This window comes from Gastrolobium bilobum, unplaced genomic scaffold (assembly GCF_033153095.1).
Source record: "Gastrolobium bilobum isolate Gb01-03AN ecotype WA unplaced genomic scaffold, APGP_CSIRO_Gbil_v1 utg54160, whole genome shotgun sequence".
Taxonomy (NCBI): Eukaryota; Viridiplantae; Streptophyta; class Magnoliopsida; order Fabales; family Fabaceae; genus Gastrolobium; species Gastrolobium bilobum.
In genome coordinates, this window is record NW_026895949.1 from 51,892 (window position 1) to 71,161 (window position 19,270).

The 19,270-nt window shown below is 32.9% G+C and overlaps 2 protein-coding genes across 2 annotated transcripts; one reads left to right on the forward strand and one right to left on the reverse strand.

The window, feature by feature from the left end:
* Positions 1 to 238: 238 nt before the first annotated feature.
* Positions 239 to 9,063, forward strand: LOC133296935 (cystinosin homolog; the record flags this gene model as incomplete). The annotated part of the gene is made up of 6 exons (XM_061495980.1): positions 239 to 297; positions 414 to 546; positions 1,126 to 1,215; positions 1,350 to 1,474; positions 8,257 to 8,299; positions 8,607 to 9,063. Coding segments are annotated over 6 exons (597 nt in total), but the record flags the coding sequence as incomplete, so codon positions are not given.
* Positions 9,064 to 9,325: 262 nt separating this feature from the next.
* LOC133296936 (probable mediator of RNA polymerase II transcription subunit 26b) lies at positions 9,326 to 11,790 on the reverse strand. The gene is made up of 9 exons (XM_061495981.1): positions 11,479 to 11,790; positions 11,164 to 11,232; positions 10,994 to 11,076; positions 10,570 to 10,628; positions 10,344 to 10,468; positions 10,207 to 10,234; positions 9,842 to 10,092; positions 9,672 to 9,765; positions 9,326 to 9,450 (listed from the first exon to the last, which is right to left on the reverse strand). The coding sequence occupies exons 1-9, from the start codon at positions 11,788 to 11,790 to the stop codon at positions 9,326 to 9,328; spliced, it is 1,146 nt and encodes a 381-aa protein (XP_061351965.1).
* Positions 11,791 to 19,270: the final 7,480 nt, after the last annotated feature.

The window sequence follows — 19,270 nt, forward strand, 5'->3', positions numbered from 1 at the left end:
TATTTCGATGGGGGAATGTAGGGGATCCATTGGGGAAGTGTCTCTTGGGAGCTTTTTTTTCTTCTCTTTTCGGTGTCAAATACAAAGTGTCTCTTGCCGTTGTTTAATTTTCTTCATTGTAAAGAGCAGTGCTCTGTTATTCTATCAATACATATTATAGAAGGTTTCTTTAATTTTCTGTGTTTTATCAATTTCGATTCATCTGTTCCAACAAAGACAAATCGATCCATGAATCAATTTCGATTCATGGTCCATTGGTGGCTACCCACAAATCATCTTGAATTTTAGGAGAAAAAGGTTTTTTTTTTTTAATGGTTTTTTGACTATTATATATATATATATATATATATATATATATATATATTTGGGGTTCTTACTCAAGTGTTTTTGGTTTGTTTGGTAATCAATCTCAGTGTGGTGGGGTTAAGCTTAGATTTTGAGATTCTGAACTTGACCAAGCACTGGTCATATCTGATATACAACGCTTCCCTCTTCTTTAGCCCTGCTATTCAGAAGCAGTATTTCGAGAAGTATGGTTATGGACAGGTTTGTTCTTTTTTAGACAAAGAGTTTAGCTTTAATGTAAGAGAGCAAAAGTTTTACATTAATATTTAATGAAGTAGTTTCACTATCTTAACAAGTCAAACTTATTAATTAATGTAATAACACAGTGTAAAAACTTTTTTATGCTACATAATAACTAAATTCTTTAACCTATGAGGTAGCAGAGTTAAAGTTTAAGTGGAAACTGCTAATAAGAAAATCAAATATTTTTTATCCCCCTATGTTAGGACTTTGGATTAGGAAGAAAATTAATATCTTTGTGTAGACAGTTTATCTGTTACAGTCACACCAACCCATCCCATGGATAGGCCTCTTAGTCCAAAATAATTAGTGTAAAGGGCACCCTTACACAAGGCCCATTGGTCTTAAAAAGTGAACAATGCACGTACCCATTTATCAATCGAACTCGTCACATAAGCTCTGATACCACGTAAATCATTAATCCAACCCAAAAGTTTAAATTGTTAAGGGGAGATTTAGTTAATGATTTTTATATTATATTTCTCTAACAATTAGTATTCACAATATGTAGTTTTGCTTTACAATCTCTTGTTATTGCAGATGATACCTGTAGCTGCTAATGATGTTGCTTTCTCCACTCATTCTGTTTTAATGAATTTGATTATATTGTCCCAAATTGCAATCTATGAAGTAAGTATTATCAACAGTTTTTGTTAAAGATTTTCTTTTCCTGTTATAACTGTAATGCTTTGACTTAGTGTTGAGCTCTTGATAATTCAAAGATAGTAAATTATCTGCTGTTTTTTTCTTCATGGCTTTTGCAGCGTGGAAATCAAAAGTTCTCCAAATATGCCATTGCAATAGTTGCTGTCGTGTGGTTCAGTGCTGCTGTTTGTTTTTTCATAGCATTACCTAGCCAGTCTTGGCTTTGGCTAATCTCCATCTTCAAGCAAGTTTCACTCTTATTATGACTCAAATTTTTCAATCTATCCATAAGGTTCTAAATGTTAATTAAGCTATTCGGATTATGATACAAATTAATAAAATGGCTGTGATTAGTATGATTGTACTCTTTCACTTACTAAAGATCAAGGTTTGTGATTTGTACAAGCTATAGTGAATTAGTTAGACCTTGCCATCAGATTTTATCCTTGATGTGTGATATGAATTTCAACTTGATCTATATAATCTAGGTTCCTGGGTGAACTTCTATGGAAACATAGGGAAAGTACTCATATCCTTGGTATGTAATCCTCTGCTACTCCATATTCTCAATTCTTTTTGTGGTAAAACTAAAAATTTGTTGAACATATTTAAAATCCATTCAAGAAGTAGGCCTCATAAGATAAATGACACAATGAATGTGAGAATTTGCTTAAAACTTTGAAAATCATAAAAGAGGCTTGTTGCATGAGTTTATGTATTGAAATCATAAAACAGTGTTTCAAAATTCCTATATACTCTCGATCAAAAAAGCTCTATCCAAGTAAGAATGGTGAATGGATATGGTTATTTTTTTTTTTTTTGGAGTAAGAAATATTCTCATGTAAGAATTTTTCCTTTTCATCCACTTTTGGCAACCAAACAATGTACTATACGATGGCAATAATGTTAGTAGACCTTCTTTTCTTCCCTTTTCCCTCTCTCTCTCTCTCTCTATATATATATATATATATATCTTTTATTTGATAAATGATAAGTGTAAAAGAGTACTGTACAAATTAAAGTATAGGAATGACATTACTGAGATGATTGGTTGAAGAAACTGTTGCCCTTTTGAATCAATCAGAAATCTGAGTTTGTTAATATAATGCTTATATATGGCTTGAGAAGTGAATCCATGTTTCTCTTTTGACATTGGTAGGTTTGAATTCAAAGAATGGTAGCAGAGAAGAGGATGGTTTGAGTGGTTCAAGCGGCAAGGTCTCCACTTCACCTGTGCTTCAGACTCCTCGGAGTGAGGGTGAGATATTACAGTCCAGCAATTTGAAGAACTTCACATTCAATGAGCTTAGAACTGCTACAAGAAACTTTTGTCCAGATAGTGTGGTGGGTGAAGGTGGATTTGGTTGTGTATTTAAAGGGTGGCTTGATGAGCAGACACTTGCTCCTACTAAACTAGGGACTGGAATTGTCATTGCTGTGAAGAGGCTTAACCAAGAGGGTTTACAGGGACTCAGTGAATGGTTGGTGAGTGTCACTTTCACTTAGCATGGCCCTTTTACACTTTGGAACTTTTCTCTAAGCTTGAGAACTTAGTTGCATTTTGAAGTTAAGCAATATGTTGAATTAGTTTTAAAAACATGTTTTAGGGACTCTTGTTTTTTTGTGCTATATTTTAGATATTCCTTGTGATGTGACTAAGTAACCTCGTACTATAGACAGAAATCAACTACCTGGGAAACTGATTGGTTACTGCTTAGAGGATGATCACCGAATTTTGGTATATGAATTTTTGGCCAAGGGCAGCTTGGATAATCATTTGTTTAGAAGTAATTTTTTTCAAGTAGTAACTGCCATGATTCATCTGTGTTACTTCCTGCTTGCTGGTTGTTAATTCTTAAATAATTAAATAAACCTTAAATCCCTGCTCTCTAGTTAATTACTTGACTTACTTTCAGTGTATCCTTCTTGATGTGCTTAAGCTTTGTGACTTTGTTGCAGCTGCAGTTGACGGCCATTTATGCAATACTACTGTCATCAGTTTTGGGTTTTGGAATTGCTATGGGAATCAACTATGTAAATATCCAGTATGTCAATAATGTTAGTAGACCTTCTTTTCTTCCCTTTTCCCTCTCTCTCTCTCTCTCTCTCTCTCTCTATATATATATATATATATATGGGGCAGGATATTCTTACACCGGTGTAAGAATTAGAAGTCTTACACTCAATCTTGACCATTGATCCACTTGTATCCAATGGCTCACATTACTAAAAAATTTGAGCCCTTAGATAAAAGTGGGATTAACGGCTAAGATTAAGAGTGTAACTTACACTGGTGTAAAATGATCCTTACCCTATATATATATATATCTTTTATTTGATAAATGATAAGTGTAAAAGAGTACTGTACAAATTAAAGTATAGGAATGACATTACTGAGATGATTGGTTGAAGAAACTGTTGCCCTTTTGAATCAATCAGAAATCTGAGTTTGCTAATATAATGCTTATATATGGCTTGAGAAGTGAATCCATGTTTCTCTTTTGACATTGGTAGGTTTGAATTCAAAGAATGGTAGCAGAGAAGAGGATGGTTTGAGTGGTTCAAGCGGCAAGGTCTCCACTTCACCTGTGCTTCAGACTCCTCGGAGTGAGGGTGAGATATTACAGTCCAGCAATTTGAAGAACTTCACATTCAATGAGCTAAGAACTGCCACAAGAAACTTTCGTCCAGATAGTGTGGTGGGTGAAGGTGGATTTGGTTGTGTATTTAAAGGGTGGCTTGATGAGCAGACACTTGCTCCTACTAAACTAGGGACTGGAATTGTCATTGCTGTGAAGAGGCTTAACCAAGAGGGTTTACAGAATGGTTGGTGAGTGTCACTTTCACTTAGCATGGCCCTTTTACACTTTGGAACTTTTCTCTAAGCTTGAGAACTTAGTTGCATTTTGAAGTTAAGCAATATGTTGAATTAGTTTTAAAAACATGTTTTAGGGACTCTTTGTTTTTTTGTGCTATATTTTAGATATTCCTTGTGATGTGACTAAGTAACCTCGTACTATAGACAGAAATCAACTACCTGGGGCAGCTGTATCATCCTAATCTTGTGAAACTGATTGGTTACTGCTTAGAGGATGATCACCGAATTTTGGTATATGAATTTTTGGCCAAGGGCAGCTTGGATAATCATTTGTTTAGAAGTAATTTTTTTCAAGTAGTAACTGCCATGATTCATCTGTGTTACTTCCTGCTTGCTGGTTGTTAATTCTTAAATAATTAAATAAACCTTAAATCCCTGCTCTCTAGTTAATTACTTGACTTACTTTCAGTGTATCCTTGATGTGTTTAAGCTTTGTGACTTTGTTGCAGCTGCAGTTGACGGCCATTTATGCAATACTACTGTCATCAGTTTTGGGTTTTGGAATTGCTATGGGAAATAACTTCATGGATTTTCTTTGTACCTACTGATACGATGGCCTTCAATCCGTGTTTATTTTGAACTTCATGACAGCAAGAGCAGCCCAAGGGATGGCAGCAGCAGCCCAAGTAGTGAGAAATGAATTAAAGACAGTGCAAACACCAAATGAGAAGAGAAACCACGAGGCAGGGAACGCAAGTCACAAGCAAGATAGCACCATTTTTTTGTGAGGTTCAGTGTGGAGGAAAGGAGTCTGTAATTGGATAAGCATGAGTGTGCCATTCATCTAGTGTTGTTAGTTTATATTTGTGTGTAGCCATAATTGTTACAGGTTGTCAGAAACTATTGTAAAGGACACAGTCCTAATAGTGTAATTGGAATCCTGTTACTATTTCCTTGCGAATTTTGTAAGAGGATTACATCCTCAGTTGCTGAATATTCAATATAAGTGAGTACTGTTGCTGTTCATTGACTTGTGTTGCTGTTCATTGATTTACTGCATTGAAAATACATAAACCATTCCATTCTGTTTGATATTTCTCATTGCTAATCGGTGCCATTACAAAAGCATTTGTTTCCTCAACTGCCCTGTAAAATGCTGTTTGATATTACTCATTCATAATAGGAAGCAAGCACAAACAGTAAAAGGATTTGCGTACAGACAGTAACTGTATGACCACCACTTACAGATTAAACATCAACTGTATTCATGTTGATAACCATCTTACTAAATAAAATATCAAAGAGGACTTCAGTACAGAATGTCAAGGACAAGTGACTTGAAACTTGTTTACATATCACTGTGCAATATTAACTTATACAATTTAGACTACATAAGAATAGCAACAATATTACATCCATGAAACCACACTGCCTACTTTATAGAACATAAACAAAATCTGACTTCATCGCCAAATACCCACTTCATACACCCTACAGCAAAGACAGTAAACATGAATGGTTGATTGCAGTAGGCCTTTGGGTGTTTATCTGAGAACACTTTGTTAGATTACTGCCGCACATCAATGATGGCAAACATGACAACCTGATCCAGCATTAAAGGCCCATGACTTCATTCCCTCCAATGTTCTTCTCCATAGCGAGACTTTGTAACCGTTGCAGCATGACAAAATGACTAGGAAAAAAATTACAGAATGTAGCATGTTAAAATCGGAGGCTTTTTGCTGTAGATCGAACTAACAATTGAAAAGACAGAATAAATAGCAATGAGTCCATGTGATTGCATAAAAGAAATATATGCATCACTGCTAGTACTGAGCACTTACAGATGGATATGCAGATTGAAATTACAATTCCCCCACGTCTGAATGAATTGTACACCCAATCTGTCTTCTAAATATGGATTATAACTTCAAGCCACAAAACCGAACTCACCAAAAGCCTAGGAGCAAAACAGAAACAGAAAATTTAGATGGTTGCCTATACATAAATCAGGAACTTAATACCCATTGCAATAGCTAAAACCTTACATGCATATCCAGATTGTTTCTTACCATTACCATATGAGACGGGGAATAGTACAACTGGGTTCCCCATAGGCACGACTGATTGTGCATGATCAAAACCGAACCCAGCAACATGACCCCCATACTGTTGAAGTGGCCTCACCATTACACAAAGAAACATGTATCAGTTATGGCTAATACATCCAAGTATAATTTGACCGTTCTAACTTATACAGAGAGTAAAAGACAGAAAGAGAGAGTATCATCCAAAAGTGATACTGTAGACAAGAGTCAGAGAGTTTCTGTAGTATTAAGGGCCAGGATAACACAAAGACAAAGGTTTCCTTGGACGTTTATACAGGACATATTTTTGTAAGCTATCGAAAAGCCAAGAGTCCATTAGAATTGATCAATGTTTTCCCCTTGATATATAAGGTACTATATATCAGTATTATGAAATTAATATATTACTTAAGACAACCCAAAATTGTCTACTTTCGTATAGCTTGGTAGCTTGGGACAAAGCCACTGAAAGAGTTTGTTCAACCAAGTAGTTTCTGATGTAACCCGAGATTGTCTTTTGTTGTTTCATACTTCACCCTGAGATTAACCCCCCCAACCAACCCTGATGAGTCTTGTCATAAACACACTCCTTGTCTTGTCTCCACAAAATTATAAAAGGGTATATGCTAATAGGTTATTGAAGTTAGTAGGGGATCAGTGAAATTTCTTTTAGTTTAAAACATTGACAGGTTGATTGGTTAGGTGATTCCTCACAAAGGTTGGTAAGTTTAAAATTTGGATAAATACTCTCCTAAAGTAATAACTCAAAGGGTTATGCAAGTTTCAGCATGTTTGTTTGCATATATATGGTAAAAGAAACAAAATGTCAACAGAACTTATGAGAGCCTCAAATTTTGGATTTCTAATTATTCAACAGTGTCATTATATTATATAATCGTAAAATTCTAAGTACTGAGTAGCTATGATATCGAGGTTTTTATGTGTCTGATGCAATAATTTGGTAAAACTATGATAGTGAGGCTAAAATAACTTGCGTTTGCTTAAATGTATATATCAAGAGAGAATGATGTTATTTCAGCTCAAGGGTGAAAACCACAACAAAATACACTATCATTGAAAATTTTTGCTTAAGAGTATCATTGTTGATTAGGTGTAGGAATTCAGCTGAATATTCAAAAGACCACCATAAAGTGGATCAGTATTGTATATGAAAAGGTGAACATAGAAAGGGCCTTGCTCTGGCTTTACCTTTGATGACGAAATTCTTGAGGCATGTGGTGAGAAATTGCCAATAGACATGTTTGCCATTATTAGGTATACACTATGGTAAGCAAGACTGAAGAGTCTTTGAATTTGAACATGTTCTGTTTGGTGACAGAGAGAATATAATATACCAAGTCATAGATATTTGGACGATTCCAACTTCCTTTATTCATTCACAAGAGATACCATTACTTCCTCTGCGCCAGAAACTAACACAGCAAAATGGTTCCCTGGAATTCATTTCCATTACAAGTCATATACCAAGTACTGGATTCTGCTCTTGTGATTCTGCTCAAGGTAGCTACCCTTGTGATTCTGCTCTTCTCGAATTTTGATTAATTGAGCTCGTTGGCGATGGGATATTGGATGATTATAAAAAAAATAAAAAATAATAAAATCTTTTGATGAATTACATAATATGCATCTGAGTGTAGGGGTAAGTAAGATGACTAGTGAACTTAGATAAATTACTTATGGTCATGCTCTAACATGGCATAAAGAAATCATGCAGAACTAAAAAAGTTGAGATTATGGTTAAATATTGCACAGTTTCTTCAGGTAACTTCAATCAGTGATCTCACTTTAAAGTTTGAATCCATTGCCTTATGTTCATAGTGTCTTTGTTTATGGATCATATATCATTGAGGTTTAGTTCCCAATGTTGATAATGTAAATTGATGTAGGGATGTAGTTAGGAAAGGTTTCTGTCATTTCAGTGTAACATTGCAAAATATCAGCCTCTTCAAGGGTCTTTCAAGGAAATGTTGATATTCTTCTGTTTCTTTTTTAATTTTTATTTTGTTATTTTAATATAATTGTTAATATTATTGTTGTCTTATGAGCTGTGATATGATTAGATTTTCATCTAAAATTTTGTGGAAATCAATTATATTGCAGCTCAATTCAAGTATGTATGACAGTCATCAAATATTTCCCCCAGGTCAGAATGCTTAACCCTACATATTATGTTATATATGATCATCTGGAAATTTGGCTAGAGCTGCTTCTCAATTTCTTACTCTTGTTTCACCTGTAGCTGCTAATGATGTTGCTTTCTCCACTCATTCTGTTTTAATGAATTTGATTATATTGTCCCAAATTGCAATCTATGAAGTAAGTATTATCAACAGTTTTTGTTAAAGATTTTCTTTTCCTGTTATAACTGTAATGCTTTGACTTAGTGTTGAGCTCTTGATAATTCAAAGATAGTAAATTATCTGCTGTTTTTTTCTTCATGGCTTTTGCAGCGTGGAAATCAAAAGTTCTCCAAATATGCCATTGCAATAACTGCTGTCGTGTGGTTCAGTGCTGCTGTTTGTTTTTTCATAGCATTACCTAGCCAGTCTTGGCTTTGGCTAATCTCCATCTTCAAGCAAGTTTCACTCTTATTATGACTCAAATTTTTCAATCTATCCATAAGGTTTTAAATGTTAATTAAGCTATTCGGATTATGATACAGATTAATAAAATGGCTGTGATTAGTATAATTGTACTCTTTCACTTACTAAAGATCAAGGTTTGTGATTTGTACAAGCTATAGTGAATTAGTTAGACCTTGCCATCAGATTTTATCCTTGATGTGTGATATGAATTTCAACTTGATCTATATAATCTAGGTTCCTGGGTGAACTTCTATGGAAACATAGGGAAAGTACTCATATCCTTGGTATGTAATCCTCTGCTACTCCATATTCTCAATTCTTTTTGTGGTAAAACTAAAAATTTGTTGAACATATTTAAAATCCATTCAAGAAGTAGGCCTCATAAGATAAATGACACAATGAATGTGAGAATTTGCTTAAAACTTTGAAAATCATAAAAGAGGCTTGTTGCATGAGTTTATGTATTGAAATCATACAACAGTGTTTCAAAATTCCTATATACTCGATCAAAAAAGCTCTATCCAAGTAAGAATGGTGAATGGATCAAACTTCAATTCACAGAATGGCTAAAGCTTGGAAATCCTCTATCTTCGTGCATTGGCCCACTGCCTATTGTGATTCCCAGGTTTGAAATGTGAATTTCGTTGGCCACCCCCTTGCTTGGGGAGATCATTTATTTCCAGAACTTGTATTGTCCTCTGCCTCTTAGCTGCAAGCAACAATGAAACTTTCATCAATTAATTATGAACTTAGTAATGTGCCCCCAAATAAAGAAAAAATCATCTGAAAGTTGACAAGATAAATCCAACATTCTAGGCAATTAACTTTAGTGTAGAAGATTCTCTAGGAATGTAGAAACTACTGGACACTCTAACAACTTAAAATCAGATAGGAGTTTAGGACTTTGATTTTGGTAAAGGAATAACAAACCATTTTCAACTCGTTGATAACGCTCCTGAATTTTCCTCTTAGTGGCCTCTAGTTTTACTTGGACTGCAGCTTCTTCATCTGAAAACTTGGATTTCTGATAAACAACATTTCAAGGTCAGAGAGAACTCAAACCTAAAAATTAGATGCACAGAGAGATTTTTTATTCTTACATCTTTCTGAATCATGGGAGGCTTCTTTGGGATTGTATTGTTCTCTATTTTTGGCTGCATCTTTGGCTCCATATTGCTTTTTCGCTGCATAGTTGATTTTGGGGGTCTGACAGGGAAATTATCAACAGTTTCTGGTTTATTTAGCCTCACAGCAACCTCATTTTTCCTTGGTTGCTGACTCTTACTGTCCTTGGCAGTGATGGATGGCTTAATGGAAGCCTCAGACTTGAATTGTCCACTCTGTTGAGGATCTGAAAAAACATTCCCCATTCATAATCATATTCTACGATGAGAGGAATTCAAATCCAGAACTGTAAAGCAAAAGCTAGCGAGACTAAGCATAAGAAATTGCAAATTCAACTCACTTTCATAATCATCCATGCCATCGAAGAACTGTACATCATCCAGATATGTGACATCCAACAGAGAGAACTAGAAGTCAGTTTCTAAATATCAAAGCTCGCAAGAAGTTGGAGAGAGGGGAAAGAGGACATTTACATACCTGTGAGAGTTCAATTGAACCAATTTGGGCAAGAAATAAAGCCCCTTCATCCATAGGAGGGGAAGGAAGTCCTACTCCTTCATCAAGAACAGATGGATTTACAGAATCTGGAGTGCCTTCTGAAGCTACAAATATTTAATAAAACCGCTTTTAAACATTTATTAATTTTAAAACGGATAAAAAAGCAGCAGGTTATTCACATGAAAGCAGAATTTTTTTTTTCTACCTGCAATAGCTGTGGTAGTGGAAGCCTTGCACCACTCATCTACCATTTCTTTCCAGCAACTACAAAGTCAATAAATTATGAAAATGTTTAGAATGCAAGTGAACAAATTAAACAGATGCCACATCTCAACTTGTACACTAATAAATAATAGCTGACTTTTAAGCAGAAGAGACATGCTACCATAAGTGTGATTAACTAAGAAACAGGTTCAGACTAACTAAATCTAATAATTGATGGTTGATGACAGAGAATTACAGATGGGTCAGTGCAACAACAGTGAGTGAATTGTATTAATCTTCATTTACACACACAATACCAGAATAGCAAACCACTAATTGGAACCAAAGAAACTGGTTACAAGCTATTTCTTTGATCCAATGATACATGAATGAAAAACAAATATCCAGGAAAAACTTATTCATACTCAATAAGAGTCGATGCGAGTTGCCTAATATCCTTTGATCCATGCTTTCGGAGAGGATTGACAGCCTTTCCAATCTTAGTTTTCTGGCAAAGTTAAATTTTGAGAATTAGAGAACTAAATAAAAAGGGCACTGGAAAAAGCAAGGAAAAAATTGAATTGTAGGCTCAGACCTCTAGAAGATCCACTTTGAGTTCCATCAGCTGGAGCCTCCTCAATGACTCAAATAAGACAGAGTCCGACTGTTGTGACACAAAACAAAGCAACATGAATCAGGGACCAGAGGACATAAAAGAATTCAACGTTCAAAGAAGTACTAAAATGCCATCCATTAAAAACCATATTCATAAATTCAGAAACCTATCCGTTCAAAAATCTCATCAACCATCCAAGTAAATTGCAATACAAAGAAGCAAGAACTGATACAGAACATAAAGAAGGGAAGAAAAAAAAAACAATGAAAAGAGAAAGAAAGAGAGAGGATATACCTCTTCTTTAAAGTTAAGAAGAAGGTTTCCGATCCTCAAAACCTCTTCACGGACATCTTCACTTGACCCTGCTTCAAGGGCAAGCCCATCATCAACGTCTTCATGATCCACCCTTTCACACCCCAAACATTTAGTCGTCAACATGCAAGAGAACAATCTCTCAGCAATCCCATCTCTCCTCAGCTTGAACTCCTTGGGGAAATCCGAAGCTGCCACCATGATGGAATGATGAATGATATCGAATATATCATACGACTTGGCAGTGCTAAAGTAATTCCTCCAATGATCCAGTGACTCAGACTTCATGGTCATTGCAAAATAACCACAAACCAGAGAATGAATTGAAAACCAGAGAATGAATTGAAAAAAAATTGAAAACCAGAGAATGAATTGACCAGAGAATGAATTGACCAATGTTGACGACAATAGAGAATGAGAATGAGAATGAATTGTTATAACCCAGCAATCACCAGAGAATGAGAATGAATTGACCAATGTTGACGACAATAGGATTCTCCTCCGATGCTTCTTATAAAGAAAAAAATCACGCGGTCGTAGCTATGATTAAGGGTGGAATCCGGAATCAATGCATAATTTATTATATTTTGGTATCTTGACGTTTGCAAATTTATTATCTTTCCGTATCTTGGGTTTGATTGGATTAATATTCGGCGGCAAGAAAGTTTCCAAATTTATTATCTTTTCGTATCTAGGGATTGGAGGGATTCAGTAATAGAAATAAAACTTCTCATCGAATTTAAAATTTAAAATTGAGTTATTTCCAAATTATTAACATAATTTTTCATTTAATTTATTTTCAAATTTTGAATTTATTTTACAATATAAATAATTTTGATATTTAACAATATTTTTTAAATGAGTTGTCTGCCATCATAAATGATTAACTTAATTTTTCATTGATTTTTTATTTCGATTTTTAAAAGAAATTATTATTTATTTAATTTTTTATTTCCAAATCCTTTCCCACAATTACAATTTGAAATTTAAAATTGAAATCCAAAATTTAAAATCAATTCAGAATTCGAATTTTAAAAAAGTGAACAATTCTAATGTAGAAAGCATTTAAAAGAGCTGAGTAATTCCAATGTACAAATCAGTGTGACATTGAATGAGTTGTCTGCCATCATAAATGATTAACTTAATTTTCCATTGATTTTTTATTTCGATTTTTAAAAGAAATTATTATTTATTTAATTTTTTTATTTCTAAATCATTTCCCACCATTACAATTTGAAATATAAAATTGAAATCCATAATGTGAAATCAATTCAGAATTCGAATTTCAAAAGAGTGAACAATTCCAATGTAAAAAGCATTTAAAAGAGCTGAGTAATTCCAATGTACAAATCAGTGTGACATTGAATGAGTTGTCTACCACCATAAATGATTAACTTAATTTTTCATTGATTTTTTATTTCAATTTTTAAAAGAAATTATTATTTATTTAATTTTTGATTTTCAAATCCTTTCCCACAATTACAATTTGAAATATAAAATGGAAATCCATAATTTGAAATCAATTCAGAATTCGAATTTTAAAAAAGTGAAAAATTTCAATGTAGAAAGCATTTAAAAGAGCTGAGTAATTCCAATGTACAAATCAGTGGGACAGTGAATGAGTTGTCTGCCATCATAGATGATTAACTTAATTTTCCATTGATTTTTTATTTCGATTTTTAAAAGAAATTATTGTATAATTAATTTTTTATTTCCAAATCCTTTCCCACAATTACAATTTAAAATTTAAAATTGAAATCCAAAATTTGAAATCAATTCAGAATTCGAATTTTAAAAAAATGAACAATTTCAATGTAGAAAGCATTTAAAAGAGCTCAGTAATTCCAATGTACAAATCAGTGGGACATTGAATGAGTTGTCTGCCACCATAAATGATTAACTTAATTTTCCATTGATTTTTTATTTCGATTTTTAAAAGAAATTATTATTTATTTAATTTTTTATTTCCAAATCCTTTCCCATGCAACAAAATCCCAAGATTCATAATAATTGTATTTTAATAAAAATCATTTCTGTTTTCAGTTTCAACAAAAATCGAAAAAGCTTGAAAACTTTTAACTTCTTCTGATATTGAAATCACGAATAAACTGAAACGCGGAGCGTTAAATACTGGACAACGATTGAAATTTTATCTTATCTTACATCGTTTAAGTGCAGCCTTTATATTTATATTAATTAAACCTCAACGAAAATGCCTTATACATGATTGTTAAGCATCAAATGGCTTTACAACAACATCAACAAATTCCAATATTTAGATTATAACAAATTCAAACATCATGCACCATAACTGAATACCACACAGATGCAACATAACATCACACAAATTAAAAATATTCAAGAACAGCTTCAACAATTAATTTCTAAATATAGTTCTACAACAGCAAAAAATAATAATCTGAAATCGTAATCACAGACATTCTTAAATTATCCAGCACGAAGAAAATATATCCACAACTCGCAGAATACAAAAAAATATCCCCAGCAAGCCTTAAAAATCCTTGCAACTTTTGCAGTAGTATTGCAAAGATCGACAAACTCTTTCTTCCATCGTGGCACGTTTGCAGAAGAAGGACCCTCGATGCAGATAAATTTTAAACTATTCACCCGTTGACATTTATTCCATTGATTACCATTCAATTTTTGTATCGGGTAGCAAAAAAAATTGTAGGAAAGCACTACGCAGCATTCAGGGCTTTTACTATGTAAATAACTAATCATAGTAGTATGAAACCTTCAGCCCTGGAAAACGAAAAAAAAAAGAGAATTAGTATACAAAAAATGAAAACTAATTCATAGCAACTTCCTTGTAAAGTAAACAAAAATAATAATAATATAACATTAGCTACACATATGAATGAAGAAAAAAAATGTAGGAAAGAACCACACAACATGAAACACAACGAAACCTTCTGCCCTACAAAATGAAAAAAAGATAATTAGTATACAAAAAATGAAAACTAATTCATAGCAACTTGTTTATAAAGTAAACAAAAATAATAATAATATAACATTAGCTACACATATGAACGAAGAAGAAAAAAATGTAGGCAAGAACCACACAACATGAAATACGACGAAACCTCCAGCCCTACAAAACGAAAAAAAGAGAATTAGTGTACAAAAAAACAGAACACGAATTCATAGCAACTTGTTTATAAGGTAAACAAAAATAATAATCATACAACATCCGCTACACATACGAATGAAGGAAAAAAAATGTAGGCAAGAACCACACATAATGAAATACGATGAAAACTTCTGCCCTACAAAATGAATAAAAGATAATCAGTATAAAAAAAAAAGAATCTTAAATATTATTTACGTCTTGTTTATAAGAAGATAGCATTGCAAAGATCAACAAACACTTTCCTCAATCCTAGCACGTTTGCAGAAGAAGGACCTTCCATTAAAATATGAAACGAATCGGAGAAAGCCAAAGAAAACAAAAAATAAAACCAACACAACAACCCCTACAAACAGAAATGAAGAAAGAAATCGTAGGCAAGCTAAAAAAAATAAGAAACACAACTTCTCTATTTATACAAAATGAATGCCACCCAAAACTCTCCAAATCTTTTCCCACCATCCATATTTTAAATTCAAAATTTGAAACCATTTCAAAATTTGAATTTTAGATCAGATGAGCAATAAGCAATTAAAACAGCTGAGTCATTCCATTTCAAAATTTGAATTTAAAATCAAATTAAATCAGCCGATCAATTCTAATGTGAACAGCAGTGGGACATTCAATGACTTGTCCACCACAATTGTTTTATTTTTTTCGAATTTAAAAAGTGAATTTCGATTTTTAAAAGAAAAAACTTTTTCCAATTTACCAAAAAAAGAAAGTTTGCAGGTGCCATGTAGTGTGAACAGAAAACTCAGAATTAAGCTGAGAGTGACACATCAGCTGAGTTTCCAACATTGAACTCTCCTATTATATATATATATATATATATATATATATATATATATATATATATATATATAAAAGAAGTTATCTTACTTTATTATTTATTCAATGGAAAAATATTTATTCCAGTGATTTTGATGAAAATTAATATTTTTTATTTAAAATTCAAATTAAAAAAATCAATTATTTTCTACCCTCATAATTTGTATATGAGAAATGATATATTTACTACCACAAAAGTTTATCAGTCTTACAACTAATCTAATCACCATTCATTTTCGTGAATCTAACTATTATAATTTATTGAAAATTATTTGGTCTCACTTATTAATTAATTATTAATTATAAACCCAATAAATTATAATAGTTAGATTGACGAAAATTAATGATGATTAAATTAGTTATAACGGTGATAAATATATCTTGCCCCAATTTTTATTATATATTTCTTTCTCTTATTTCTAACGATACAATTTTATATCTTTTAAAATAATAGATAACAAACCCTTTATTTATATATTACAACCTAAGATAAGGTTGGAAAAATTTTAAAATACAGTAAATTAAAATTGAATCATTATTTTTTTTTTAATGTGGTCATTTTTAGACAAAGAAAAAGAAGTCCTTACAATCTGACTCCGAAAATTACAAATTTGAAATTTTGACATTAGGTAAAGTACGATTATTTTAAGTCACTCTCCAAACTATGTCGTTATAGATTAACAAAAAGTGTTTTTGTAATCTTATTTATTTTTTTACCATATAAATTTTATTAAAATACCTTTTATTAATTCTCGTAAAATTATAAAAATATCCTTCATTAATTCAAAATGACATAATTTAGAAGGTAACTAGAGAAATACTTTTTTTTTTTTTTTGATAACAACTAGAGAAATACTTTACTCATTTAAAAAATAACACTTTTGTTTTTCTTTGGTAACGCACCAGTATTATCTCCCCTCATAATTTTTTTTTTAAGTGTCCCTTTCCGAAAATTTCATGGCGAGTATCCTGCAAAATACTTGAAAAAAAAAAAAACATCAATTATAGTATAGTTACAAATACTACATAAGATTCACCGAAAATAATATTATAGTTACATTATATATGTATCGTTATGTATAAAGTAAAGTTTCTTTTGGGTCCTCAATAAATATCATGGGACCTAATTTAATTCCTTAAAAAAAAGTTGACTCATGGTCCCTCTGAAATTCAGTCTTTTTCAAGAACTAATGTAGATCTTCTTTAAATTTTAGAGGAACCACAATTTCGACTAACTGGATCTATTTTAAATTTCAGAAGGTACTTTAGTGTTAGTTACAACATCAAATATACTTACATTTTATTAAAACCTAAATATAATTTGAAATAATATTATTTAACAAGACTATTTCTTTATTTTTTTATTAAAACTCAAATCTTGCTTAGATGCAAAATTTCTTTGATTTAAGAAAAACACAGATTATATTATGGTTAATTTTTATTTTTTTTGAAAATAAGAAATAACCAGTATATACATGTGAACATACCGGGAGATATGATAAGAAGAGAGAGAAAGAAAAAAAATGAGATCCATCAACGATATATATATATATATATATATATATATATATATATATATATATAATTAAACATATAAATTAAATGACAATTGCGTAAGGATTCAGAGGAGATTTATATGGGGTGAAAGTGAGATTACCCGTAGGCATAATGTGATTGGATGGAATACCTTAATATTGCCAAAGGAATTTGGGGGGTTGGAACTGAAGCGGCAAAAAATATGAACGATGTTTTCCTTTCAAAGTTGGCGTAGTGATTCCACAATGAAGCAGACTCTTTGTTGGTAAGATTTCTGAAAGGAAAATTCATGGGCAGCAGGGTTGATGTCTTCACATTCATTGAGAGGGCTGGTTGTTCTCGGCTATGGTCGGCTCTCTGTCGGGTTTGGCTGTTTATGGAAAATAAGGTCATTTGGGATATTGGAAATGATACTTCAATTTTATTCTGGAAGTATAGATGGGCACCATTAATCCTATCCCGGAAGAAGAAGCCCACAAATGTGTGTATAATTATGTGGATGACAATGGCAATTGGCAAGTTGAGCTATTACAAACTTGGCTACCTGAAAATACTACACATCAAATCCAGAGTTGCTTGCCACCTGCTTTGGAGGATGGATCGGATTGTTGGGTTGGAACACTTGAAAATACGATTAAGGTTATGGTAAAAAACTGTTATACATATCTATTAGGGGCCACAATGAATGATGCATATTTGCCTTGTGTGTTCTGGAGAAAATTGTAGGGTTGGAAAGGTCCTCAGTGCATGAAAATTTTTCAATGGAAGTTAGCTTATAATATATTACCTACCAAAGCATGGAGTGTTTACTGGTCCCATGGGGATCCTCGATGCCCCATTTGCAATGAACAGGTGGAAACCTTACTGTATGCTGTTAAGGATTGTCCCATCATCAAAAAGATATGGGCTGCTATTCTGCCTCCCTGAGAAAAGGAAACCTTTTTCAAGTTTGATTTACTTGAGTTGCTACAATGGAACTAGAGTCATAAGGAGGAAAGTAAAGGTACGATCCCATGGGCTACTCTTTTTGTTGTTGGCTGCTGGATAATATGGCAATGACATAATTTAGTTGCACATGGCCAACCAGCCCCTCCTTTTATCCACTTGCATCTCATTGTGATTGAAAATGCCTTTGTACAAGACACCTCTCTTCTGGTCCAACTTACTATTATTTGGCTTCCTCCGCCGGAAGGATTTATTAAATTAAATACAGATGGTGCTTCTAGGGGCAATCTAGGGGTTGCTGGTTGTGGTGGGGTGCTACAAGACTCAAGTGGCAGCTGAAGAGGTGATTTTTCTTACAGAATTGGTACTTGTTTAACATGAAATGCAAAACTGTGGGGTGTTTTGAAAGAGCTCCAACTTGCTTGGAGTAAGGGTGCCAAGAAAATAATCATCGAAAGCAACTCAAGCTCTATTGTCGCGTTTCTCACTATGCATGGTGAGAAAGCTCATAAGTCATCTGTGGTGAGTCAGATTCGAGCAATGATCAATCGTAACTAGCAAGTTCACTTTATTCATGCACTGAGGAGGCCAATTGCTGTGCCGATTACCTGGCGAACCTCTTGCTAGATCGCCTGGCTATGGATGATGGTTCTGTCTTCCCACAACCTCTTCCTAAATTGCTTTTGCTTTTGCTTGCGGACTCCTCAGTCACTCCTCGAATTAGGAGTGTCGGTTGATTCTTTTCTTTTTGTTTTGTACTTTTTAACTTTTCTTTATATATATAAAAAAAGACAATTGTTTAGCTAATATATATATATATATATATATATATATATGTGTGTGTGTGTGTTTAGCTAATAATTTGTGGAGAAGTATGCTTGTAAATATAAACTGTGCGAAAGTGCAGTTCTCCTTTCGTTATTCCGCTGTCCTAAGATAACATATATTTTAAACAATAAAAAATATAATTATAATGGTTTATTAAAAATTAAAGAAAAATATATTACTAATTTCATAAGTTATTATACGTGTAACTTGCTTTCCAGTTACTTAAAATAAAAATGGCACTTAGAATCATAGACCCACTTGGAGTGGCCCACTCGGTGCTGGGTCCCGTCTCACATAGTTTTGAGTTTTGATTGTCTTGCTCAAAATTGAAGAGGGTCACGTGAACAAAAGTTGAGATGTGTGATGGGATAAGCCAAAATTTGGATAATAATTCATATCATGATAATGATATTTTTAGTATTAAAAATTTAGTCAAAATTCCAAGGGACGAACAAGAACATCTGTTCTATGGTTTCCAGTAGGTTA

Coding starts and splice junctions, on each gene's coding strand:
- LOC133296936 (XM_061495981.1), bottom strand. CDS start 11,790: ATGACCATGAAGTCTGAGTCACTGGATCATTGGAGGAATTACTTTAGC. Junction 11,233..11,478: donor TTCTTAACTTTAAAGAAGAG/GTATATCCTCTC, acceptor GTGTCACAACAG/TCGGACTCTGTCTTATTTGA. Junction 10,093..10,206: donor TGGCATGGATGATTATGAAA/GTGAGTTGAATT, acceptor ATGTTTTTTCAG/ATCCTCAACAGAGTGGACAA.